Genomic DNA, 27,763 nt, shown 5'->3' with positions numbered 1-27,763 from the left:
ATTAGAAAAAATATGAAAAGAATTCAAAAAATCGTTCTGACTATTCAAGACTCTGAGGGAAATTTATTAAATAATGAGAGTAAAACAACAATATATTTAAGATTGAAAAAGGAATAAAATGGACCCCCCAAAATATAAAAAAAGCTCGAAAACATACATTCTGAAGGTAGGGGTGATTCGCCCCCGCCTTCAAACTTTCAAAAAAACACTGTTTTCATTAATGAATCTGGGCTTTATTCTCAAAATAAAAATTACTAGTTAAAATTTCTTTTCTATCTAAATGGAGACAGTTGTAGATCCAATAAATAATCAACTTATATTCAATAATAAAGACATTGTAACGATTGTAGACGAAATCAATGTTTAAGGCTAAAGATGTTTGTGAAATATTAGGTTATGAAAAAACAAAAAACGCAATTAAATTAAATGTTGATGATGATGACAAAATTCAATATTTTTTACTTAAAAAACAAGGGGCTATTCGAATGGCCCCTTAACAATCTTCATCCTGACACTGTTTTTTATCAATGAATCTGGACTTTATTCTTTAATTTTGAGATCACATAAAAAAGTGAGGCAAAAAATCTTCAAAAATTGGGTTACAAAAGAAGTTTTGCCAAGTATTCGTAAATTTGGTGAGTACAAACTTGAAAACAAGATTAAATATTTAGAGGACGAAGTTAAACACTTGCAAATTAAAGATGAAATAAAAACGGAAATAATCGCAAAACAAAGTGTAAAAATTGACTTAATGAAACCAGACCTTGTTTGTAAAGATTTTGCTAAGAAAAAACACCATGTTTTTGTATTAATTAAGAAGAATCACATGTGGGAATATCCTTATTACGTTATCAGAGCTCAAAAGAGAGAAATACCGAAAAGATTGAAAGAACTTGAAATTGATTACCCAGAAATGGAAATTTTTATTAAGACAAGGAGATCCAAATAGTATAAATCTCTACAACCCAAATGAAAGAATCTTTTGAATATTTTATACAACGGAAATCATTTTACTACAAATATGGCAGAATCTCGACTGATTTTATAGAATATCTAAATTACACGATGAAAATGTTTCTAAATTTTACTAAAAACTCTCGATTTATTATATTTAGTTTGTAAATTGTTTAGCATAACTAGGTAACCATTGTAAAATCTTTTTTTCATATTCACAAGGCATTTCGTTTTTATAACTTTCGCTGAAAATTTTTTTAGCACAATCTTTGCAAAAAGCATCTTTTCTATCTTTACTATACTGCCAGTTATTAAATTCAGAAATATTTTTAATTTCTTTACAAAAGTAACACTTTTTCCTCTTCTAAAGTTAATTTGTTCATTTTATCGTATAATTCCTTACAATAACAGTCTTTTCTATTCTCTTCTTGACACTTTGTACATTTCTTTTGAGACTCCATTTTATATAGAAAAAATTATTACACAATGAAAATGTTAAACTCTTGAATTATGATATTTTGTTTGTAAATGTTTTTGATAATTATTTAACCATTTTATAGTTCTTCCACATTCACATTGAGTATCTTCATAATATAATCTATGGTGATTCTTCTTTACACAATCTTTACAATATGAGTCTTTCTTATCTCTACTATAGTGATCACTATTAAACTCTGAAATTTTTTTAGTTTCTTTACATTTAAGACATTCTTTTATCTTCCAAAGTTAATTTTTCTATTTTATCATATAATTCTTTATGATATTCCCTTTCACAATCTTTGCAATTATAATGCATTCCATCTTTCCTATTTTTATCTTTATAAAATTAATTTAAATCTTTAAATTCTTTGCACTTTGTACATTTCTTTTGATGCGCCCATTTATATACAAAAAATTATAGCTTTGACTTTCTCAATTCATATTCGTAAAAACTTCCACTTATTTCTTCATTATTTAAATCTTTTATACTATAAGTTACAGGATCTGTGTTATTAATTTGATAAATCACAAAGATTTCTCTTGACCCAATTTGTTCTTATATTTGTTCGAAAATGTTGTTTTTTTTTACTAACAATTTCTTACATGTTCATTGACTTTAAATTTAGTTTTCGTGTGAATTTCTGGTGGAACATACTTGAAAACGGTCTCTAATAACTCCTTTTCTGCATCTTTATCTACGACTTTGGGCTTCATTTTGATTGTGCTGTGAACTGTATCGTTATAATTGTTTACGATTTTTTGAAGAATATCGATCCATTTAAAGTTTTTAATTAAATCTCAAAAAATTACTTTCATTCTCTCATTTTGAGTTCTGTTTTATATCTCTCTACAATACTTGATTTCTCTTCGTTTTCAGTATGATAAATCTTGATGTCGTATTTTCTCAAAACATCATTAAATTCTTTATTTTTAAACTCTAAAACCCTTATCTGTATGAAGTAGGTTTGGAGGTTTGTGATTGATCCTTATGGCATCTTTTACTATATCTTCGAAAGCTTTTGAAACATCCTTGCCGTTTTTTTCTTTTGATAGCTCTTGACCAAGCATATTTTGAGAAAGTATCAATAACATTTAACATATTACTTAAATCCATCATTTTGATCTGAATAGTTAGACATTATAACTAAATCTGCTGCCCATAAATCGTCAATTCCTAATGTTATAATTTTTCTCTTTTAAACTTCTTTCGTACCGGTGCATGAATTTTCTCTAGCTTCAATCTCTATCTCATCTTTAGTTCTTCAATTCTTGCTTAACAGGTTTTGGGATTTGGATTCTTTAAAAACTTACTCTTGTTTGTCTTACATTTTGAACATTTTGCAGCAATTCTATACAATCCATTTTGAGTTTGAACGATTTTTTGAATCTATATTTTTCGTTTTTCTTTTTACACTTGTGACAGTGAATTAAATCATCTTCCCATTTACATATCAAAGTTTCCAAGTTTATTTTAATTCGTCTAATATATCAGATTTTGCTTCATTTTTATAGCCATACGGTACTGTATCGATCTTATTTTCTAGGACAATTCTCTTATCATCTTTAGCGTTCAGTGCCAGCTTGTTTATGGTAACAGTGTACAACTCATGTTTATAACTTTTGATGACTGTCATCTCCCTAAATTCTTCTTTATCTTCGAACAAACATCTCTTCAAGTTTTCGATATTTATTGTTTTATTTACAACGCTTCTCTTAATCCCTTTACACCTAACTGGGTTTTTATCTAGATATTTGTACGAGTACATCTTTAGACCTTAAACCACAAAATTCTTCTAAAACTTCGCTATTTAACTCATCTTTGAATTTCCCTATTACCTTCTTATTTTTAGTAGTGAAACATTCATGATCTTTTGGATTAATCACTTGTATCAAAGTCATCTATATTTTCTTTAATAATTTTAAAAGGATCACGTTTCAATTCTAGAAAATAACTGTCTGTATCCATGTAACACAGATTCAAATCTGGATCAAACCTCTTTAATTTATCGTAATAAAACTCGTACATTAGCAATTTTGATAGGTCAAGAACTGAAAATCCTATGTAGATCGGTTTGTTAAATTTAACCTTTTGTTTATACATGTGACTCGCTATACAGTTGTCGTCAAAGATAGTGAAGCTTTTTGAAGTTCGTTTTCTTGGCCTGTTCATTGAAAATTCTTCATTTCCTAGTCTAAATATCGCATCTATTTCGCACATTTTCCATACTTTTTCCAAAAACTGAGTTGTTCATCAGCTTATAAAAATCCTTCTCAAAGTCACTTGTAGCTTTGGTCCTCATATTAGTATTAAAATCAATGTACTCTTTCATAAAAGGCTTCTGATCGAATGCAATAAACTCTATTCACATGTTTCAAAATTCATACCTTGTTCCAAATAGAACTTCAAATTTTCTCGAATGAACAACGTATTCAGTTTTATCCAGTAGAGTTGTGCAAAGTTTGTTTTTAAAAATGTTCTGGAGCAAGAGGTAAATCCTTGTGATGTTCGTGTAAATTCGTTGGATATCCAAGATCAACTTCGAGAATATAGCCATAATCTTCGTCGCCAGTGAGTTCCAAAATTGTTTCTTTCCATTCTTCAGTTTGTGTAAGTTTTTGGATCCATCCACTTGATATCACTAAACGGCAGTTTTTGCATTAGGCCATACCCATAAAGGTTATTAGCATCAACGTATAACAAATAGTTTTCGGGCTTTGTCTTATCGAAATCTTTCAAATATTTGTTATTTGCTTTCACATATCGTTTAATACACTGAGAAATGCCCCCGCGAATGCCTTTTTCAATCATCAAATACATATTATAAATCGTTAATTAGCTGAAGCTCAATTTTCGTTAATTTTAACATTGCGTCCCCATGCGAGACTGGGAGCTGTTAGATAGTGTGCTGGATCGAGTTTATAACAATTAAGGCAAATGTTTCTGAAATTTTCGAATATATCAGCAAGCAATAAAACATCTTGGATATTGTACAAATCAGAGTAATTTCCAAGATTTTTCTCTTTTAATTTGTTCCAAAACATTTAAGTAGTGTTGAAAATCTTTCTCAGATATGCCTCTCATCTGTCAAAAGTGAATAGAAATCTTGAATTCTCAATTCTTCTGTGTAATCAAGTTTTTCAATACTGTCGATAAATTCATAGGGAAATATTCCTTTTCCAGATAGAATTTTAAAAATCTCGTCGTCGTCATTTGGCTGTCTTTCTATTATCTCATTCAGTCCATCTTGTATAAAATGATTTGTATGTTTTGAAGTCTTCTTTCTTTAAATTTTTCGCTAACTTTTCTATAGACGAGGCCATTGAATCTGAACGTGTCTACAAACGAAAACTTGATGAATTTTCTTGGCTTATCACCTTCGAATTCATAGCCATATCCAGAATTTACAGAATAATTTATATATTTTTCATCGGTGTTTGCAATCAAATCAACATTTCCATATTGTTTAGCCAATTCCTTTTATGTACAAATGAGTATCGTTAATTTGACATATTGTGGCAGAAAACGGGAATATTCTGAGGAAATTTCAAATTTAGATTGCAACATGCATGAGCTGCGCCTCGAAACTTGCCGATTAAATGACAATGATCTCTTACTTTATTATAACTCTTATCTTGTCCAACTATCAGGAGTAAAACCATACTGAATTGACCCAACATCATAAGCAGACCATTCACAGATATGACAAACGTTTGAATTTTGATACGAAATTTCTTCTTCTTCTGTTCAATTTCATAGGTTTCATGTTCTTAGAATTATATTTTTTTCGCTATGTATTTCGAATAATTTATTGAGTTCTTCAAACAATTTTGTCGGACGTTTTTTCAAATCTTCTTCATTTTTGGCACGATAACATATCGGTTTGTACATGCGATTGGTCACATTCGACACTAAATATAGAGTAAAACCATAAGGAATGTGCCTCTGAATCTTGGTTGTAGTCGATCTTTGTGGATTGTTCTTGCATGTCGGAATTTTTTTCTAATATGCTCTCAAAGTCCATATAAATTACGTACGGATGGTTAAATTTCTTTTGATAATTAGTAAATTTAGTTGTTTGACCTGGAATGGCATAATTGGCTTACAAACTTCATGATTTTTACAAATTTCTAAGTGATCTGTTAAATCTCCAGATTTGTAAAAATGGCTTAACATCTTCTACACAAAAATTTTCTTTCTTTATGTTTAGACAACTGCGAAGAAACAAGCTTATTTAAATCGGTTATCAAAACATAATGAGATTTATCATCTTGTTTAACATACAATAAATCAATGTTTGTTTCAGCGTCATATTTTTTCAGAAATTTGTAACGGAACAATGTTAATATTTTCATCAAAAACTGTAGACATTGATAGACATTCTTGGATACTTATACTTGGAATTGTAGCTTCGTTTTTTCAAAATATTTGTATATCTTTCAGAGACATTGGATACTCAAAACCTGAAAATATTTCGTCATTCACAAATTTTTCGTATTGCTTTACACGTTCACAGTCCTCTTTCTGGGTTTTTCAATAGCACATCTTATTGAGTAAATAAAGCAAAAATCATCTCTATTTTTTTATATTTTTATACAAGCTTTTTTATCTTTGATATTCTTTGGTAAATCGATGTATGATCCTGCATTCATCATTTCGTGTTTGTTAAGGCTCAAAACTAGTTGTTTACAACTTTTAAATGTCCATCCGGAACCTTTTATTTGGATTATTCGTTTGTTCTCGATGTGTTAATTTATTAAATTGCTTAGTAATAAAGTCGTTTACGTCAAAGATTTCGTCTGCTTTGATAGTAAAAATACATTAGACATGTTTGCGGTTCACCATTCACTAAAGTTCGTTCGTATTCACATTCCAAAGAGAGATAGCCCTTCATATTTTTAACATTTTCTTGAAATTTCTCGATTAAACTTTTAATTTTCTGACCGCATAATTGAAAGATATTTGTAAATTGACATGGAATTGTCGTTCAAGTTTGTTAAAATGTATTGCTTGAAAAGACCGTGTATTGAGGATAAAACTTCTACATCAATGATATTTTCGGATTTTACTTTAAGAGTTTTTATCAATTTCTTCGATCATTTCAGACTTGGTTTTATCGTTAGTACCGATAGCCAACTTTTCAGCTATTGAATGAAGTTTTTCATCATTAAATAGGTCGAGATTTTTCTTTTCAACTTTGAAATTTCTCTTTAATTCACGTAATTTCTCAATATTAAACATGTTTTCGTGATCGGCAATTTTATTTTCTCTAGCCCATTGTCTTAAATAATTTAGTTCATTATCGTAAATTTGCTTGTTTTTTTCGTGACTTTTAGAATTATAATGGCGATCATAGTTTTTTTTCTTAAAATTTCTTTTTTGCAGAACGGACATGATATTTTATCGCGCTCCATTTAGATAGAAAAATTTTATTTAACTAATGGTGCTTGTAAAACCAACGATTGCGCCTCTCACGGCGTGATATCACTACGGATATGACGCAGGCGAAGCGATTATCGTGATGGTCGGTCTGTAGTAGCACACCTCGACTGTCATTGATACACACAGCGCAATCTTTTCGGAACTAAAATGTCGGTAATGCAGATTTGCTTTTAAGAATAAAAATTGTGTTCCCGTTTACTATTATAACATTTTCTTTTTTCAAAATGTTAGATAATTTTAACCTATTTTAAATATGCGTACATTTTGTTACTTGTAATTTTCAAATTATATTTTAAATTAATTTCTTAAATTTTTACTTCTCGATGGGCTGTTGTATTGTGTTTGCTGAGTATCATATGTCCGCGAATTCGGTTTGGTCGGTTAGGAAGTTTACTTCTGAACTGTTTTCAATGCGAGTGGCCCATAGCGGAGAAACACCAAGTTCAGAAGTATTCAGATCGTATTCCGGAACCATTTCTCTATCCGTATCTCGCTCTTCTCTCTCTCTCTCTCTAGCCTGAATATAGATCCTAGCCTATAAACGGCAGAAGTGATCGTGTCATAGGCATAAAAAAGAGAGGGAGAGAGAAAGAGACAGAGGGGAGGAGAAAAGGTCGACCGAGAAATGGTTTTGCACTTTTTGACTTTGAATTTTTTCTATTTAAATGGAGTTCTTGAAGGAGTTAAATGATATTGGAGAATGTAAGTTTAAAGAGTATAAGAAGTTAAATGAATTGGAAAGAAAGGAAGAAACATAGAATCTTGAATTTGGAGAAAATGAAAGATAAATTCGGGTTTACAATAATTGCCGAGTTGGAAGATTGTAAAGTACACTTGCCGAACAGATTTTTGAACTGTTTTGGATGAGAAAAAGATTAAAGAATTAAACAAAAATGAAAAATTACACTTGATTGTTACTGGAAAGAAGACTATAAAAGATAAAGAAATTATAACAATTAACTTTGTAGAATAAAGTCTAAAACTTGCAGTCCCTCCCACTTCATAGTACTGTTTTGATAACCATAGTTGGTGTCTTTCTTCATAGGAATCACATGAATATTATCTACAGTAAATACCTTTTGTTTCACACAAAATGTGGCTATATTCTATAAGAAAAATTCTATAATGCTCTTTAATGAATTGTGTTGATAAATCTTGATACTCACAAAAATTCCTAAGAAATTCATCAATTAAGTCTTGATTATCTTGAAAGAACGTATAATATGGGAAAAATGTCATAAAAAAACGATGAAAACTCTCTGTTTGTTTATTTTTTACTTTCTTTTCAATATCTTTCGTAATTATATTAAATATGTAATCCCTTATTTTTTTCGTTTTTTGTGTGTACACGTGTGCAGTTTTCGTTCTTTCTGCAAAAGACTCTACAAGTTCTTTTAATTCTGTTTCATTTAAAGACGGTATCAACTGTTGTTGAGAATAAACCGGCAATTCACTGAATTCATCTTTGTTGCACTGTTTTAATGCTAGAAATTGTAGAGACTTTGGTGAGTTCATGTTGTTTATTTAGTAGAAAAGTTTTTTATTAAAGTATGTTTTTAGTAAAAATGTTTTAAATTGATTAAATTTTATTAAGATTTCGAAGATTTTTCCTTTATTCGTAGCAGATTTGACAACATTTTACAAAGCACAGCTTAAGAAAGTAGAAGCAAACAGCTATAGATTTGGTTAATTTTTCATTCCTCAGAGTAGATAGTAATGTGCCGATCCTGGATCGCTTTTGGAGACGAACGACTGTAGATTCGGTTAATTTTTCATTGAGATTTGCTGTGTTATTTCTCAGCTTCCTTTATGGTACATTGAACAGTATTTTACATTGCTTTTCGGTTGGCTCCGAAAGTGCGCCAGGAACCCCATATTACTATCTACTTATAATTATATATATATATATATATTTGAATCATTTATAGAATGAGAACCCTTAATTTTTATTTGAGAGATCACCAATTAAGTGTAGGAATGGCATTGACAACACTGCAAACGCAATATCAACCATCTATCTCTCTTATTGCAGGGTCGCAGATGTACATTCTGAGGAACTCTTTCTAAACCAAAAATGTATTTGTTTCTATTAAGACAGCTTTTAATATTTCCTAACACGCCGTTATTGACCTTGGTTTAATTATGATAAGTATGTAAAAATAACAAATGAAAATCATACACAACAGATTAGTCCTAAAATATTCTTAACTGAATTCTTTCTTTTTCTTGTTTGCAAACTAAAATTTGTCCCCTTTATAAACAATTTTTTATTTTAATGTACTTCTCTTTTAATTAATAACCAACATAACAAAACATTTTGTAGAATCTTGGCACCACTTCCATTAGTTTAAAATGTCAAGATATATTGTCATTATATAAATTGTATTTGTAAAATATATTATTTAAAGTCTTCAATATATTAAGAGTTTCATATCTTTTATGTATATTTAAACATTAACTCTAGTAAGTAAAAATAAGATTGACAACAGTTTAAATTGATTAAGTTATGCTCTTATCAACTTAATGTATTTTTCTTTAAAGGTTAATGTTAGTTAAATGTAGTGAGAAACTTCCAATATTACAGCAGTGATCACCACATGAAATCCTTATCAGAGAAGACCGGATTGTTATGAGACATTTCCTTGTCTATAGTTTTAGTTTGATCTAAACAAGCAACTTGTTAATGTGGTTAGATTATATTCCATATTAACCTTGTTTGTAAAGTCTGTATTTTTTCGGAATAAATTTCATTATTTCATTACTTTCAAAACTTATAGTAGACAGTTTCAATACGGTTTTCGTTAAGTTAAACATTGCACACATTGCTTATTTTCAGTACTAATCAGATTTAAAATATTTTTAGACATTTATGATCCTGAAAATTTCCTCCTTACTATCCGTTCTTTGATTAAACCTCAATTAGTTTTAAAGTAAACGAGTGTACTTCCCAAAAAGCATAATTGTAATTCATTGTCAGACCCGGGTATTTTAATTTAAAATAAAAGTAGACGAACAGTATCTATGCTCACTTAGTTTTCTTAGTTTGCTGATGTATGCATTTGGAGCAGCAATATTTAAAATATGGGAGAGGTCAGTTTTTATAATGAACGTCCCATTATTTTTTGTATCATTTACGTTAAGAAAAGAATTTATTGTAGTACACATGACATTTTAGTTGTTGGTCTCATTATAGAATGACGTACGTAATAATAATACGTATGGTTTGATACGCAATATAGTATAGTAACTGAATTGTATTATTTTATTAGTTTAACTGATAAGTTAAATTTATTCATACGACTCTAATGACATAGTTATTGCTTTTGAATGGGAGTATTTCTCATTTGGTTGCGAATGTGTTATAACTAATATATATTTAGATACAATAAAATATGTATCGCTCCAGACAAATTGTTGAAATTTGTATTTCCAAGTTTTTGAGAGTAAACTAGATTAAAACAGTGTAGTCTAATATATACACAGAATAACAATGCAAGTTTTTACAAATATATTATGTATTTTAAAATGGATATTAGCAACTATTCAGGCGAGCTGTGCAAATGACATTTAGCTCTACGGAGCGTTTATTTATCGCTAGAAGTGAATTAAAACATAATGAAAATGTTTAAATTGAATAAAACAACAAACCAATTTAATTGACTAAATAAATTTATTAAATTTATTAATAAAATAATCCCTTATTATTTAAAGACATTTTTGTACTTTCAAGTTTAATTTTGTTGAAATTAAATAAGATATTTTGTTAGTAAATCACGATCATGGGGTAAATTGCGTCATATATCCACTCTTTTTCTATGGTTCATTAACTAGTGAAATATAAATGCAAAGCAATTAATATATTTATTGTTCATGATAGTTTGAACGAGATTATAGATTCGTCTATGAAGTTTCATAACTGGTATTTATGGAATCGAGATTATATCAAACATGTAACAGATATAAAACTCTAGAGGATTTGATCAAAAAAATTATAAATATCTAAATTTATAGATAAAGTTTAAATTTTGTTTGCAGAAAACATAATACGTTTATTATTATTTAGATTATTTAGTTATTTTATTCAAAATATAATTTCAACAAAATTAAACTTGAAAGTACAAAAATATCTTTACATTATAAGGGATTTTTTATTAATAAATGTAATACATTTATTTAGTCAATTAAATTGGTTTGTTATTTTATTCAATTAACACAAATACTAAAGAAGAATCTGTATATTCACTGCAGATGCTAGATTTTATTTGTCACACCAGTCTAGTTTTTGGAATAGTCTGTTAGTGGAGAAAAATAATTGGATGTAAATAAATGGACAATAATATCGATCGTAACTGAAATACATATTTTATACACAGTGCTTAAAACTTTCGTTCCAGGTTCCAGAGTAGACTTTCTTACAACTATTAATAATACTTACCCTGTAGAGATTGGCCTTAGGAGCTTGGTATTTCCAGGGTCAAAGCCAAAATATTTTATAACATGTTAGACTCACAACGTGGTTTCATATTGCAATTCATTTTGAAATCTATCTTTAAATTATTATTCTTCACAGGTTCTATGTGAAATTCTGAAAGAAATAAAACTGTTCCTGAAGAAAGTATATTGCAAAAAGAAGGAGCCTGTGGTCGCCATCACGGTCCCTTCAGCGTGCACCTACGTCCAGAGAAGGGCAGTGAAGAAGGCTGCTCGGCAGGCAGGGTTGACGGTCCCTTATCTGGTCAACGACACAACTGCCTTGATGCTGTTCAAACGATACAAAATATTTACGGTGAGTAGGATTCATATTTGACAATCTGATATTTGGAAGTGCCGATGGTCGAGCGGCCAAAAAGGCCGGGCCACACATGCCCGCACCGCGCCCGACACGTGAGTCGGCCGATTGTTGGCAGTCATACGGTGAAAGAATAATTGCAGCGCAGTATTCAACCTGCAAGTCCACACATGTCCGCACCGACACCAGACCGTCGTGGCCGCACCGTGCCCGCACCGTCACCGATATGTAGAGTTTGAATTTTGACGGGCACGGTGCGGTCTACGAGCGGCATCATATGTTGTTTACTGTTGCGTTCTTCTTTTTAAAAACTATTTAAGGTTGGGACACACATAACCGCACCGTGCCCGACACGTGAGTCGGCCGATTGTCGGTGCGGGCTCGGCTCGGTTACCGTGAGGCCACACATGTCCGTATGCAGTCCGAGCGCAACAATCTCACTGTTTGTACTAGAGCATGTTTCTTTTAAATTTGAAGTGACAGATATTTAAAAAAATATTCGGAAGATTAAGTATTGCTTGAGAAAATTGTTAATTTCATTGTTGTTATTTTTATTAATCGCTGTGGTGAATGAAACATTGCAATGCTACAGTAAAGCTTTGTACAATCAGCTAGTATGTAAAATTTGAAAATACCATTATCTTTGTTATATTTTTTGTCCGTATAATTCTTGTTCATTGTGTTTCATGGCAGTGAATTTCGGTCAAATACACTATAAACAGTATATTTGGTGTATTAAACCCAAGAGCTATAGTGTGGTGCCAGACAGTTTGCCATGTTGCAAGCCCGTTTATAATAATTTGTAAACCATAAGTAAATATTAATTGTAAAATATATACTGGAGGACATACAAAAACAGATTTTACAAAATGTTTTTCTTTTATAGCTCCGAGGATAAATAATTTATTGCAGAATTAGTAAAAATAGTAGAAACATAAATATATTTTCTAAAAAAAAATTAGAGTATGGTTGATCGGCCAAAACGATATTGAGTATATGTTTAAGATAATAAATAAGTGTATGGTTAGTCTTGTCTGGTAGTTATAATAATATTTAAATAGACACGTTAGAGCATTATAAAATAATTATTTATAGTATAATATTTAATGTTACATGTGTAAAGCCTAATATTTGAATTGTAAATCATGCATAAATCCTTTTTGTTTAATGCAGCACACAATTACAGTATACTAAATATAAACCTTTGAAAACGTAATAGTACATTATTTATTACTACATAAGCTACAATAACTCATTTTTATTATTTCATTCTTGCTCGATTCCGCTATTTTTACTTTTTACCCTTTTTTGTATATAGCATCCCCAACATAAGCACAGCCTCTTATGGGGTACCTAAATTTCTCTTATTTTGTAAATCTATTGGCCTAATTATTAGTTAAAAAAAAGAAAGAAAAATCTAAAAGGATGTAACCTATATTTTATATTTTATTACTCTAAGTACATAAATTAGAAATAAAGTAATAGAACACATTTTTTGTATTTGTTATTTTACTGCTATTTTAAATACATTATGTCATAGTATTATTTAATATTAAGCACTGGCAATAATATTTATTTGTAATATTCAGTTTGTTATTATGGGGAAATAAATGATTTATTATTATTATTATGTATTTTTAACATGGGTTTTTCTTGCTTGTAAATCTTATTGTAAATAAAATATTTTTATTTTTACTTTATTGAAGTGAAAAGAATAAAAAAATAAAAATGCCATAGAAACATTCTAAATATGACCCTTACAAAATACCGGAATAAATTTATCAAGTAACTTCAATACATCAAAGAAAAATAGATTTTTGCGCAAATAATTACATGCTTGTTATTTTTTAATTAATGAAAAATGTTTATACATTTTTCATAATTCGAATTTAGTTGATTAAAATCAATTAATGTACAACATGGTTTTCAAATTTGTTGTAATAAGAAAATATGCACAATAAGAAAATATGACTAAGTTTACTCTAAGGTAAGAAAATGTAATACTTTTATCAATAAATATGATTTTTGTACACGAACACAGGATGTAGAGTTAATAGGCTATACTAAATAATTCAATAAAATAGAACGTGTAGACTACTTAAATAGTTTTAAAATGAAGAACGCAACAGTAAACAACATAGGATGCCTCTCGTAGACCGCACCGTGCCCGTCAAAATTCAAACTCGACATATCGGAGACGGTGCGGGCACGTTGCGGCCACGACGGTCTGGTGTCGGTGCGGACATGTGTGGACTTGCAGGTTTGAAAAACTGCGCTGCAATTCTTTCACCGTCTGACGGCCAACACACGGCCGACTGACGTGTCGGGCGCGGTGCGGTTATGTGTGTCCCGGCCTTTAAAGTCTACACGTTCTATTTTATTGGATTATTTAGTATAGCCTACTAACTCTACATCCTGTGTTCGCGTACAAAATCATATTTATTGATAAAAGTATTACGTGTTCTTACTTTAGAGTAAACTAGTCATATTTTCTTATATTTTCTTATTACAACAAATTTGTAAACCATGTTGTACATTAAGTGGTTTTAAACAACTAAATTCGAATTATGAAAAATCTATAAACTTTTTTCATTCATTAAAAAATAACCAGCAGTAATTATTTGCGCAAAAATATATTTTTCTTTGATGTATTGAAGTTACTTGATAAATTTATGTCGGTATTTTGTAAGGGTCATATTTAGAATGTTTCTATGACATTTTTATTTTTTATTCTTTTCACTTCAATAAAGTAAAAATAAAAATATTTTTATTTACAATAAGATTTTCAAGCAAGAAAAACCCATGTTAAAAATAAATAATAATAATAATAAATCCTTTATTTCCCTTCAATAACAAACTGAATATTACAAATAAATATTATTGCCAGTGCTTGGTAATAAATAAGACTATGACATAACGTATTTACAGTAGCAGTAAATAACAAATACAAAAAAAAATGTTTTCTACTTACTTTATTTCTAATTTATGTACTTAGTGTAATAAATTATAAAAAATAGGTAACATCCTTTTAGATTTTTCTTTCTTTTTTTAAACTAATAATGAGGCCAATAGATTTACAAAATAAGGAAAATTTAGGTACCCCATAAGAGGCTGTGCCTGTGTTGGGGATACTATATACAAAAAGGGTAAAAAATAAAAATAGCGGAATCGAGCAAGAATGAAATGATAAAAGTGAGTTATTGTAGCTTATGTAGTAAATAATGTACTATTACGCTTCAAAGTTTAAATTTAGTATAACTAGTGTGCTGTATTAAACAAAGAGCATTTATTCATGATTAACAATTCAAATATTAGGCTTTACACATGTAACATTAAATATTATATTAAAAATAATTATTTTATTATGCTCTAACGTGTCTATTTAAATATTATTATAACTTAGCAGACAAGACTAACCATACACCAATTTATTATCTTAAACATATACTCAATATCATTTTGACCGATCAACCATACTCTAATTTTTTTAGAAAATATATTTATGATTCTACTATTTTTGACTAATTCTGGCAATAAATTATTTGTCCTCAGAGCTATAAAAGAAAAACATTTTGTAAAATCTTTTTTTGTATGTTCTCCAGTATATATTTTACAAATATTTACTATGTTTTACAAATTATTATAAACGGACTCGCAACATGGCAAACTCTCTGGCATCACACTATAGCTCTTGGGTTTAATACAAAAAAACAACAAATATACTGTTTATAGTGTATTTGATCGAAATTCACTGCAATGAAATACAATGAACAAGAATTATAGGGATAAAAATATAACCAAGATAAAGATATTTTCAAATTTTACATACTAGCTGATTGTACAAAGCTTTACTGTAGCATTGCAATGTTTCATTCACCACAGCGATTAATAAAAATAATAACAATGAAATTAACAGTTTTCATCTAAGCAATACTTAATCTTCCGAATATTTTTTAAATATCTGTCGCTTTGAATTCAAAAGAAACATGCTCTAATACAAACAGTGAGATTGTTGCGCTCGGACTTCATAGGGACATTGTGTGGCCTCACGGTAACCGAGCCGAGCCCGCACCGATACTCGGCCGACTCACGTGTCGGGCACGGTGCGGTTATGTGTGTCCCAACCTTAAGACGGCCGTTTGTTGGCCGTCATACTGTGAAAGAATTGCAGCGCAGGTTTCAACCTGCAAGTCCACACCTGTCCGCACCGACACCAGACCGTCGTGGCCGCACCGTGCCCGCACCGTCAGCGATAAGTTAAGTTTGAATTTTGACGGGCACGGTGCGGTCTACGAGTGGCATCAGTCATGGATATAGAACACTTATCGAAGAAGTAATGAAGCATTCTTCTTTTTAAAACTATTTAAAAGTAGTCTGATTTATTTGAATTATTGAATTTGAATTAATTATTTAGTATAGCCTACTAACTCTACATCCTGCGTTCGCGTAAAAAACCATATTTATTGATAACAGTATTTCATTTTTTTTACATTTAGAGTAAACTATTCATATGTTCTTATTGTGCTAAAATTACAACATATTTGAAAACTAGCTTATGTTGTACATTAAGTGATTTTAAATAACTAAATTCGAATTATGTAAAATCTATAAAAGTTTTAACTAATTAAGAAATAACAGCATGTACTTGTTTGCCCAAATTCTATTTATCTTGGATGTATGAAGTTACTTGATAAATTTATTCTGGTATTTTAAATAAGCCATATTTAAGATTTTTTTCCGTCATTTTTTATTTTTTATTCTTTTCACTGACATAAAGTAAAAATAAAAATATTTTATTTACAATAAGATTTTCAAGCATGAAAAAAACCATGTTCACCAGTATTTATTTTACAAATATTTACTATTTATATTCATTATAAAAAGGCTTGCAACACAGCAAACTCTGGCCTCACATTATAAGCTCTTGGGTTTAATACAAAAATACCAAATATACTGTTTATAGTGTATTTGACCGAAATTCATTGCAATAAAAACACAATGAACAAGAATAATGGGGATAAAAAATATAACCAAGATAATGTTATTTACAAATTTTACTAATAGTTGATTGTACCAAGCTTTACTGCAGCATTGCAATGTTTCCTTCACCGCAGCGATTAATAAAAAAATAACACTCTTCATCTCAAGCAATAATTAATCTTCTTAATATTTTATAAGTGTCTGTCACTTCGAAATCCAAAAGAAATATGCCCTTATCTAAACAGTGAAATTGTTGCGCTCGGACAGCATACGGCCATGTGTGGCCTCACGGTAACCGAGCCGAGCCCGCACCGACACTCGGCCGATTCACGTGTCGGGCACGGTGCGGTTATGTGTGTCCCGACCTTAGTCGTCAGACTCTAGGTCAGAGTTACAGGTAGCGCAGGTTCGAATCCTCTCTGTGACCGTTGCACTTTTTATCAGTACCATCAACCTTGTACTGTATCGACTCTCCCCCTTATTCTGTATAGTAGGATCCTCGCACAGACCAGTGGCCCATGAGGACGAGGACGGGCAGAATAAGGCTGAAAATGGAATATCCTTAAAAAAATTTAAGATTCAAAATTCACCAATAGCATAATGTTATTTCTGTTATCAGTAATATAAGTGCATAAGACCTTGCAATATTGTCACTTCTATCGCATTATTATCCTAGACAGAAATAAAATCAATACACTGAATTTAAATAGCAATCTAAAAGTAAAATTTATAACGCAGCATTTTCATTCATACATATTACCCGGCACAATTATTGATAAAAACAAATATAAATGTAGTTAAAATAATTTCTCGAAAATGGACTAGTTGTAATAACAAAATAAAGTAATAAAAAACACTTTTTATTACTTTTGCATCTTAAATAGGGATGGTTCAAAATTTATACAGCTTTGATCTTTTATTGTGTTTTATATCAGAAGAGGCGTACACAATGTCATTGTTTGAGGCGGAACTGGATAATAATATTTTTAAGGGTTTTATTTTTAAGTTTTGGTCCTGATATCAGAGCATTGTTTAGAGAGTGGCCTGAACGGCGGTCTTGCAACTGGCATTAAAATACCCATTAAAATCAGAAATACGCGCATACATGGCGTACAAATCATCGCCATTTCGACATTTTAATTACTAACCCCTGAACGACATTGCACTTGAGTAAGAGAAAGGGGGGGGGGTGATACTCAAGTGCACTTTTGTGAGTACAATAGTGCTTTTTTTAAGTCGTGCTTTAATAGAGTTAGTGAACCAACGGTAGGACTCGAGCTTCAGTGCACGAAGCAACTATTTTTAAAACAATACAATACAATAGATAAATGAAAATAAAACTAAACAAACAATAAACACAGTACAAGGTGGGTCGGTGTACCTACAAACAATAACTAATTATTTTAAAATCATTAAAGGCAAACAATTCCGAGAAAAAGAAATATATGAGCCTAATTAGTAAGCTTAAAGGGTTAAACCATTAGTTAAAAACTCAACATAGTTATTTATGCAGTAAACAGCGATTTTGAGTAGTCTCAAAAAAAACAAACAAAAATAAAGGTTTCAAATATAGTTGTTAAGTACAGTGTAGATTGTAATAATTTATTGACTAATCTGTCAACTAATTAAATAATTTTCAGTATTGAACATCACAGAGTTAATATTGTCTTATATTGACTATTTACTTTTTGAAAGAGAAGTACAGTTGAGATAAATATTTTCTACTTGTACTTTGTTTAATTTAAACGGAGAAATTTAAATATTGAATCATAGATAAAGAGCAAATGAATAATTTACACAAAAACTGTTAGTTTGAGAGATTGCAATAAAGATTAAAAGTAAGATAATTTGATTAAGAATATTTCTTTTACTGCTGCAGATACTATTTGGATGTAGCTGTTGTCTTATAAAATTACTTGAATATAATATAACATAACAAAACTACTCTTATGAACAAAATCAGTAGTTTATTACCTTCAAAAAAAGTATAGAGAGATACACAACATATCAACATAGTATAAATACAAACCTGATATCAAAGACAATATATATCACTAGCAGTTACCCGCGGTTTCGCACCCAATTTCGTAGGTTTTGCACCTGATGAGCACTTCTGGTTCGAGTGAAATATATTTCCGACGCAAATGTTGAATTTTAATTCTTCAAAAATCAATAAAATATATAAAAAGTGTGTATTTATGGTAATTTTAATTTACTTTCGATATTTGTATTTTTTGTTCTATTTCAGATTTGCTTCTTTTCTGATGAAAATACTGTAATAATGAATAAGAAATAATGAAAATTACTTCATGATGGTCATTACTGTTCATATTTATAAATTGAATTATGGACGGTTTAAACATTTTTTTAAGCTGAGGTGACTTGTGAACCACCACAAAATTATTAAAAAACGCATACTATACGTGCATGTACTCTATCATAAAGTGGTCTAACATTAAAGCTTTAAGTTCAACTAGAAATTTATTTTAAAGACAAATATATACTTAATAATATCATAGCTTAATGCCTTCAAGCAATGTTTGGCTATTTAAAATACGTAACTGTCTCGTAATTGCAGTTTATAGTGTGCAGACGCTTTAAAACGTTTTACCCTTTGCAGCGCGCCTGATGGCTTGTTACATCAATGGGCATAGCATATACAACTTTTCCGCGGAAACACACACACACACACACAAGTAGATATGAATATGGCGGTTCTAGACCACTTTTGGGACAGACAGAAAATCAATGTAAAATACTGTTCATTGAACCATAAACGAATCTGTAAATCACGAATGAAAAATTAACCGAATCTATAGCTGTTTGCTTCTACTTTTCGGTGTCTATTGGAAACTTCTGCTTCGAATCAATCTATTGGAAATGATCTCATATCTGCTTCAAATCAACGAAAATTCTGTTGTAAATATATTAAAATCTTAATGAAAAATCCTGGAAAAGTTAAAGAAAAAATTATTGAAAAAATAACATAAAGAATTTAAATTGCCTCCTACAAACCAATATAGTAATAAAAGTACTATTTTGTCCTATAACTATATACTATTTTTTTCAATAATTTTTAAGTCTTACTTTACAGATTTTTCTATAATAAATAGAAGAATCTATCACTGTTTCACCAGAAATTGTGCTGATTTCTGTCAAATTCAAGTAAAAATCATTACTTTTTCAAATTATTAGTTAAGAAATTTTCCCTATTTAAATGGAGAGGAAAAAAGGTATCATGTCCATACTGCAAAAAAAAGACATTTTTGAACACCATTATACCCGACCATTATAATTCGAAAAATCATCTAAAAAAAACAAACAACTTTACGAAAGTGAACTGAATTATTTGAGGAGGAATTGGGCTAAAGAAAAATCAAATTGTCGATCATGAAAAGATGTACAATATAGAAAAAATTGCGTGAATTAAAGAAAAACTTTAAGGAAAGATAAAAAAGATCTCAATCTATTTAATGATGAAAAAAATTCAATCAATCGCTGAAAATTGTCCATTAAAACAAACGATAAAACTAAGTCTGAAATGATCGAAGAAATTGATAAAACTCTTAACGAAAAACCTGAAAATATCATAGATGTAGAAAGTTTTTATCCTCAATACACGGTCTTTTCAAGCAATACATTTTAACAAACTTGAACGACAATTCCATGTCAATTTACAAATATCTATCAATTATGAGGCCAGAAATTAAAAGTTTAATAGAAAAAATTTCAAGAGAATGTTAAAAATATGAAAGGTTATCTCTCTTTGGAATGTGAATACGAACGAACTTTAGTAAACGGTGAAACACAAATATGTCCCAATGTATTTTACTATAAAGCAGGACGAAATCTTCGATTGTAAACGATTTTATCACCAAACAATTTAATAAATTAACACATCGTTGAGCAGACAAATCATCCAAATAGAGGTTCTGGATGGACATTTAAAGCTGCAAACAACTAGTTTTGAGCATTAATAAACACGAAATAATGAACGCAGGATCATATATCGATTTACCACAAGAGATAAAGGTAAAAAAAGCTTGTATAAAATATCAAAAATAAAGATGATTATTGCTTTATTTATTCTATCCGATGTGCTATTGAAAAAAACCCGAGACACATGTTGACAGAGCAAAGCAATATGAAAAATTTGTAAATGACGAGATATTTTCGGGCTTTGAGTATCCAATGTCTTTAAAAGATATACAATTATTTGAGAAACGCAGCTCCAATTTCAAGTACAAATATCCAAAAATGTCTATAAATATCTATACTTATGACGAAAAACTCAACATTGTTCCCATTACAAATTTCCGAAGTTTATAATGCCGAGTTAGAAATCGATTTATTGTGTATGTTAAACAAGAAGACAAATCTCATTATGTGTTGATAACAGATTTAAATAGATTAGTGAGTTCTCAGTTATCTAAACACGAACATAAAAAATTGCTATGTAGAAAGATGTTTAAGCCATTTCTACAAATCTGGAGATTTAGCAGACCATTTAGAAAATTTGCAAGCAACATGAAGTTTGTAAACCAATTATGCCATTTCCAGGTCAAACAACATCATTTACTAATTATTCAAAAGAAGTTTAGCCATCCGTACGTTTTATTTTATATGGATCTTTGAGAGCATATTAGAAAAAATTCCGACATGCAAGAACAATCCACAAAGATCGACTACAACCAAGATTCAGAAGCATATTCCTTATGGTTTTACTCTATATTTAGTTTCGAATGTGACCAATCGCATGTATAAACCGATATGTTATCGAGCCAAAAATGAAGACGATTTGCCTAATGTTCCTGCAAAATTGTTTGAAGAACTCAATAAAAATATCAAAATACATAGCTACAAAATATAATTCTAAGAACAAAAAAACCTATGAAATTGACTGAAGAAGAAGAAATTTCATACCAAAATGCAAACGTTTGTCATATTTGCGAATTGGTCTGCTTATGATGTTGAGTCAATTCAGTATGGTTTTACTCCTGATAGTTGGAAAGATAAGAGTTATAATAAAGTAAGAGATCATTGTCATTTAAACAGGTAAATTTCGAGGCGCAGCTCATTCATGTTTGTAATCTGAATTTGAAATTTCCACAAAATATTCCAGTTTTCTGTCATAATATGTCAAATTACGATAACTCATTTGTACATAAATGAGATGGCTAAACAATATGGAAATGTTGATTTGATCGCAAACACAGATGAAAAATATATAAATTATTCTGTAAATTCTGGATATGGCTATGAGTTTGACAATGATAAGCCTAGAAAATTTATAAGTTTTCGTTCCGTAGACACATTTAGATTCATGGCATCGTCTATTGAAAAGTTAGCTAAAAACCTCAAGAAAGAAGACTTCAAACATGCAAATCATTTTATACAAGATGGTCTGAACGCAATTCTAGAAAGACAACCAAATGACGAAGAAGAAAATCTTTAAAATTCTATCTGGAAAAGGTATATTTCCTTACGAATTTATCGATAGTATTGAAAAAAACTTGATTACACAGAAGAGCTGAAAATTCAAGATTTCTATTCACTTTTGACAGACGAGAGCATATCTGAGAAAGAATTATCAACACTACTTGAGCGTTTGGAAACAAATTAAAAAGAGAAAAATCTTGGAAATTACTCTGATTTGTACAAATATCCAAGATGTTTTATTGCTCGCTGATATATTCGAAAAACTTCAGAAACATTTGTCTAAATTGTTACAAAACTTGATCCAGCACATTATCTAACAGCTCCAAGTCTCGCATGGGACGCTATGTTAAAATTAACGAAAATAGAATTACAATTGATTAGTGATTATTAATATGTATTTAATGATTGAAAAAGGTATTCGCGGAGGCATTTCTCAATGTATTAAACGATATGTTAAAGCAAATAACAAATATTTGAAAGATTTTGATGAATCAAAGCCTGAAAACTATCTGTTGTACGTCGATGCCAATAACCTTTATGGTTACGGGCTTATGCAAAATTTTACCATATAACGAAATCAAGTGGATGAATCCTAAAACATATACAAAAGAAGAGTGGCAAGAAACAATTTTAGAACTCACTGGCGACGAAGATTATGGCTATAATTTCTCGAAGTTGATCTAGGATATCCAACAAATTTACATGAACATCACAAGGATTTACCTCTTGCTCCCGAACATTATAAAAAACAAACTTTTGCACAACTTTACTGGATAAAACTGAATACGTTGTTCATTCAAGAAAATTTGAAATTTTACCTCGAACAAGGTATGATTTTGAAACATGTGAATAGAGTTATAGCATTCGATCAGAAGCCCTTTTATGAAAAAGTACATTGATTTTAACACAAACATGAGAACCAAAGCTACAAGTGACTTTGAGAAAGATTTTTACAAGCTGATGAACAACTCAGTTTTTGGAAAATCTATGGAAAATGTGCGAAATAGATGTGATATCAAACTAGGAAATGAAGAATTTTCAATGAAAACAGGCCAAGAAAACAAACTTCAAAATGCTTTAATATCTTCTGACGACAACTGTATAGCGAGTCACATGTATAAACAAAAGGTTAAATTTAACAAACCGATCTACATAGGATTTTCAGTTCTTTGACCTATCAAAATTGCTAATGTACGAGTTTTATTACGATAAATTAAAGAAGTTCGATCCAGATTTGAATCTGTGTTACATGGATACAGACAGTTATTTTCCTAGAATTGAAACGAGATCCTTTTAAAAATTATTAAAGAAAATATAGATGACTTTGATACAAGTGAATTATCCAAAAGATCACGAATGTTTCACTACTAAAAATAAGAAGGTAATAGGGAAATTCAAAGATGAGTTAAATAGCGAAGTTTTAGAAGAATTTTGTGGATTGAGATCGAAAATGTACTCGTACAAATATCTAGACAAAAATCCAGTAAGATGCAAAGGGATTAAGAGAAGCGTTGTAAATAAAACAATAAATATCGAAAACTTGAAGAAATGTTTGTTCGAAGATAAAGAAGAATTTAGAGAGATGACAGTAATCAAAAGCTACAAACATGAGTTGTACACAGTTACCATAAACAAGCTGGCACTGAACGCTAAAGATGATAAGAGAATTGTCCTAGAAAATAAGATCGATACAGTACCTTATGGCTATAAAAATGAAGCGAAATCTGATATATTAGACGAATTAAATAAACTTGGAAACTTTGAAAATTGAGAAATAACCGGATGTGTTTACGAATATGAATTGAGAAAGTCAAAGCTGTAATTTTTTCTATATAAATGGAGGCCCAAAAAGAAGTGTACAAAGTGTCAAAGAATTTAAAGATTTTGAAGAATTTTATAAGAATAAGCAAAGAAAATATGGATTTGAATATAATTGTAAAGACTGTCATAATAAATATCATAAAGAATTATACGATAAAATGGAAAAATTAACTTTAGAAGAGAAAGAGTGCACACGGTGTAAAAAGGTTAAGAATATTTTAGAATTTTATAATCTCCATTATAGTAAAGACAACAAACAAGCATATTGTAAAGATTGTGCTAAACAAATCTTTGCTAGACCAGTTCTTTGCGTATGCGGAAGAGAAATTCAACATTTCTATAGTCTTAAAAGACATTTACAAACAAAATATCATAATTCGAATGTTTAGTAAAATTTAGAAACATTTTCATCGTGCAATTTAGATATTCTATAAAATCAGTCGAGATTTCTGCCATATTTGTAGTAAAATGATTTCCGTTGTATTCAAAGATTCTTTCATTTGGTTGTAGAGATTTATACTATTTGGATCTCCATGTCTTAATAAAATTTCCATTTCTGGGTAATCAATTTCAAGTTCTTTCAATCTTTTCGGTATTTCTCTCTTTTGAGCTCTGATAACGTAATAAGGATATTCCCACATGTGATTCTTCTTAATTAATATAAAAACATGGTGTTTTTTCTTATCAAAATCTTATCAGTATAAAGTCCAGATTCATTGATAAAAAACAGTGTCAGGATGAAGATTGTTAAGGGGTCTATGGGATAGACTCCTGTAATTTATACATTCAAAAGTTGTTTTATCATCATTATATCGACATTATTTATGATAGCTTTCCTCGTGTTTTCATATTCTAAAAATTTCTGCAACATCTTTAGCTTTAAACCAGATTACATTGCTTTCGTCTACAATCGTTACAATGTCTTTGTTATTGAATGTAGGTCTAACAACTGACTCCATTTAACTAGTAATTTTTATTTTGAGTGTAAAGTCCAGATTCATTGATAAAAACGGTGTTTTTTTGAAAGTTTGAAGGTAAGCTATTCAATAGCTCCCCCTTGATTCATGTCCGTTGCTTCATCATTCTTTCGACAATCTTAAATATATTATTGTTTTACTCTCATTATTTTAATAAATTTCCCTCAGAGTCTTGTATAGTTAGAACGATTTTTTGAATTCTTTTAATATTTTTTCTAATTGGAATATAATCGATTTCATTCGGTTTTTCACTGATTTTTGATCCATAAGCAACACTTGGAAAAAAAGTGTACAAAATTTCAGATTCTTTGTGTAAATTTTCGGTATGATTTTCAAAACTAGGTTCAACGAGATTACAATGTACTTCAATTACATCAAACGGTCTATATTTTGGCGTTTTTATTTCCTAAATATACCTGATTTGGCTCAATAGTTTCTTGAACAAACCCTAATAAATCTACTATAATTGCTGAAAACATTATTCTTACTGGTGATTTTATTTGAATTTTATTAAAGAGATAATTTTTTTGCATTTCAAACTTGTTTTCGTCAAAGTTTAAAGATTTATCTGATTGTTTGAATGTTTTCAGATAATTTTTAAGGGAATTTTTTATTTGATCGAAGGTATAATATCCTTTGTTTAAACCATAATATTTTGTTATGTTCTTCTCACTAAATCTATACAATAAGGAGAACTTTCACTAATATTTATTACAAAATTGTCAGAATAAAAAACCGCTTAAAACCGATAAAATAATTTGATTCTTCCTCTAAGTGTATAGGATGTTCCAAGTTTAAAAACTAATTTAGAGCTTTCTGAAGTCAATTTGAACAGTTTCATTTTCGCTATTTAAAATGGAGATCGAAATTTTTAAAGCAAAAAGATCAGATAAAACTTCGCTTCTTCAGAAGTTACGTTCACCATTTAATTAGAAAAATTTTGAAACGTGGAACGTAAAAAAACGTGAACGTGGAACGTAAAAACGTGAACGTGGAACGTAAAAAACGTGAACGTGGAAACGTAAAAACGTGAACGTGGAACATAAAACGTGAACGTGGAACGTAAAAAACGTGAACGTGGAACGTAAAACGTGAACGTGGAACATAAAACGTGAACGAGATTATTACACTTTTATATTTAGAAAATTTATTCAAATATTTACCATTTTTTAGGCTTCAAAGTTAGATTAATAGTTAAAAATCCGTAGTCTTCTTTCCAAATTTTATCACACAACTCAATAAAGTGGTTAAAAACTCATATCAGATCCCACATAATTGTTGTAAATCTTTCTCGAATAGTGATCGTCTTGCTTAAAAACACACAACATATTCGAATTATTTCTAATAACTTGTTTATCAACCTTTGAAAAGCATTGGGAAAGATAGATACAAGATAATGTTTTTGTGACGAGACATTACGAAATATTCCTTAATAACGTCCTGATTTTCCAAAATACAATCATCAAAAAACGATTAACGAATTGGGTTTACATTCGCTTAAGTGAACTATGTCCCTCGGAAGCATTGTAAAAATGTGATATTTTCTTTGCTTAAGTTCTTCTCAATATTTTTGAATCTTTGTTGTAATTTTTTATAGGCGTCTTGTTCTAAAGATTTACTAAAAACATACAAATGGAATAAGGAATCAACCTATTGTAGATAAAATTCAATAATAAAGTTGTTTTTCCACATCCACTTGAACCAACAATTAACAATCTGATTGGTTGATCTTTCTTACTTTCTTCAAACGTTTGAAGTTTTTATCTGATCTTTTTGCTTTAAATATTTCTCCATTTAAATAGCGAAAAATGAAGCTGTTCAAGTTGACTTCAGAAAGCTCTCAATTATTTTTAAACTTGGAACATCCTATACACTTAGAGGAAGAATCAAATTATTTTATCGGTTTACCGGTTTTTATTCTGACAATTTTGTAATAAATATTAGTGAAAGTTCTCCTTATTGTATAGGAATTTAGTGAGAAGAACATAACAAAAAATATTATGTTTAAACAAAGGATATCTATACCTTCGATCAAATAAAAAATTCCCTTAAAAATTATCTGAAAACATTCAAACAATCAGATAAATCTTTAAACTTTGACGAAAACAAGTTTGAAATGCAAAAAAATTATCTCTCTAATAAAATTCAAATAAAATCACCTAGTAAGAATAATGTTTTCAGCAATTATAGTAGATTTATTAGGGTTTGTTCAAGAAACTATTGAGCCAAATCAGGTATATTTAGGAAATAAAACGCCAAATTTAGACCGTTTGATGTAATTGAAGTACATTGTAATCTCGTTGAACCTAGTTTTGAAATCATACCGAAAATTTACACAAAGAATCTGAAATTTTGTACACTTTTTTTTCCAAGTGTTGCTTATGGATCAAAAATCAGTGGAAAACCCGAATGAAATCGATTATATTCCAATTAGAAAAAATATTAAAAGAATTCAAAAAATCGTTCTAAACTATACAAGACTCTGAGGGAAATTTATTAAATAATGAGAGTAAAACGATAATATATTTAAGATTGTCGAAAGAATGATGAAGCAACGGACATGAATCAAGGGGATCTATTGAATAGGTTACCTTCAAACTTTCAAAAAAACACCGTTTTTATCAATGAATCTGGACTTTACACTCAAAATAAAAATTACTAGTTAAATGGAGTCAGTTGTAGACCTACATTCAATTAACAAAAGACATTGTAACGATTGTAGACGAAAGCAATGTAATCTGGTTTTAAAGCTAAAGATGTTGCAGAAATTTTAGAATATGAAAACACGAGGAAAGCTATCATAAATAATGTCGATAATGATGATAAAAACAACTTTTGAATGTATAAATTACAGGAGTCTATCCCATAGACCCCTTAACAATC

General features: G+C 29.8%; 1 protein-coding gene across 1 annotated transcript in view; it reads left to right on the top strand.

The window, feature by feature from the left end:
- LOC124367843 overlaps positions 1 to 27,763 on the top strand; it is a 95,518-nt gene that overhangs the window by 48,157 nt on the left and 19,598 nt on the right. The window contains exon 9 of the mRNA XM_046824997.1: positions 11,445 to 11,660. Within this exon, the coding sequence (XP_046680953.1) occupies positions 11,445 to 11,660 (216 nt within the window). The remainder of the gene's footprint in view (positions 1 to 11,444; positions 11,661 to 27,763) is intronic.

This window comes from Homalodisca vitripennis, chromosome 8, assembly GCF_021130785.1.
Source record: "Homalodisca vitripennis isolate AUS2020 chromosome 8, UT_GWSS_2.1, whole genome shotgun sequence".
NCBI lineage: Eukaryota > Metazoa > Arthropoda > Insecta > Hemiptera > Cicadellidae > Homalodisca > Homalodisca vitripennis.
Note: the sequence above shows the minus strand (reverse complement) of the source record. Positions and strands in the feature narration are given on the sequence as shown.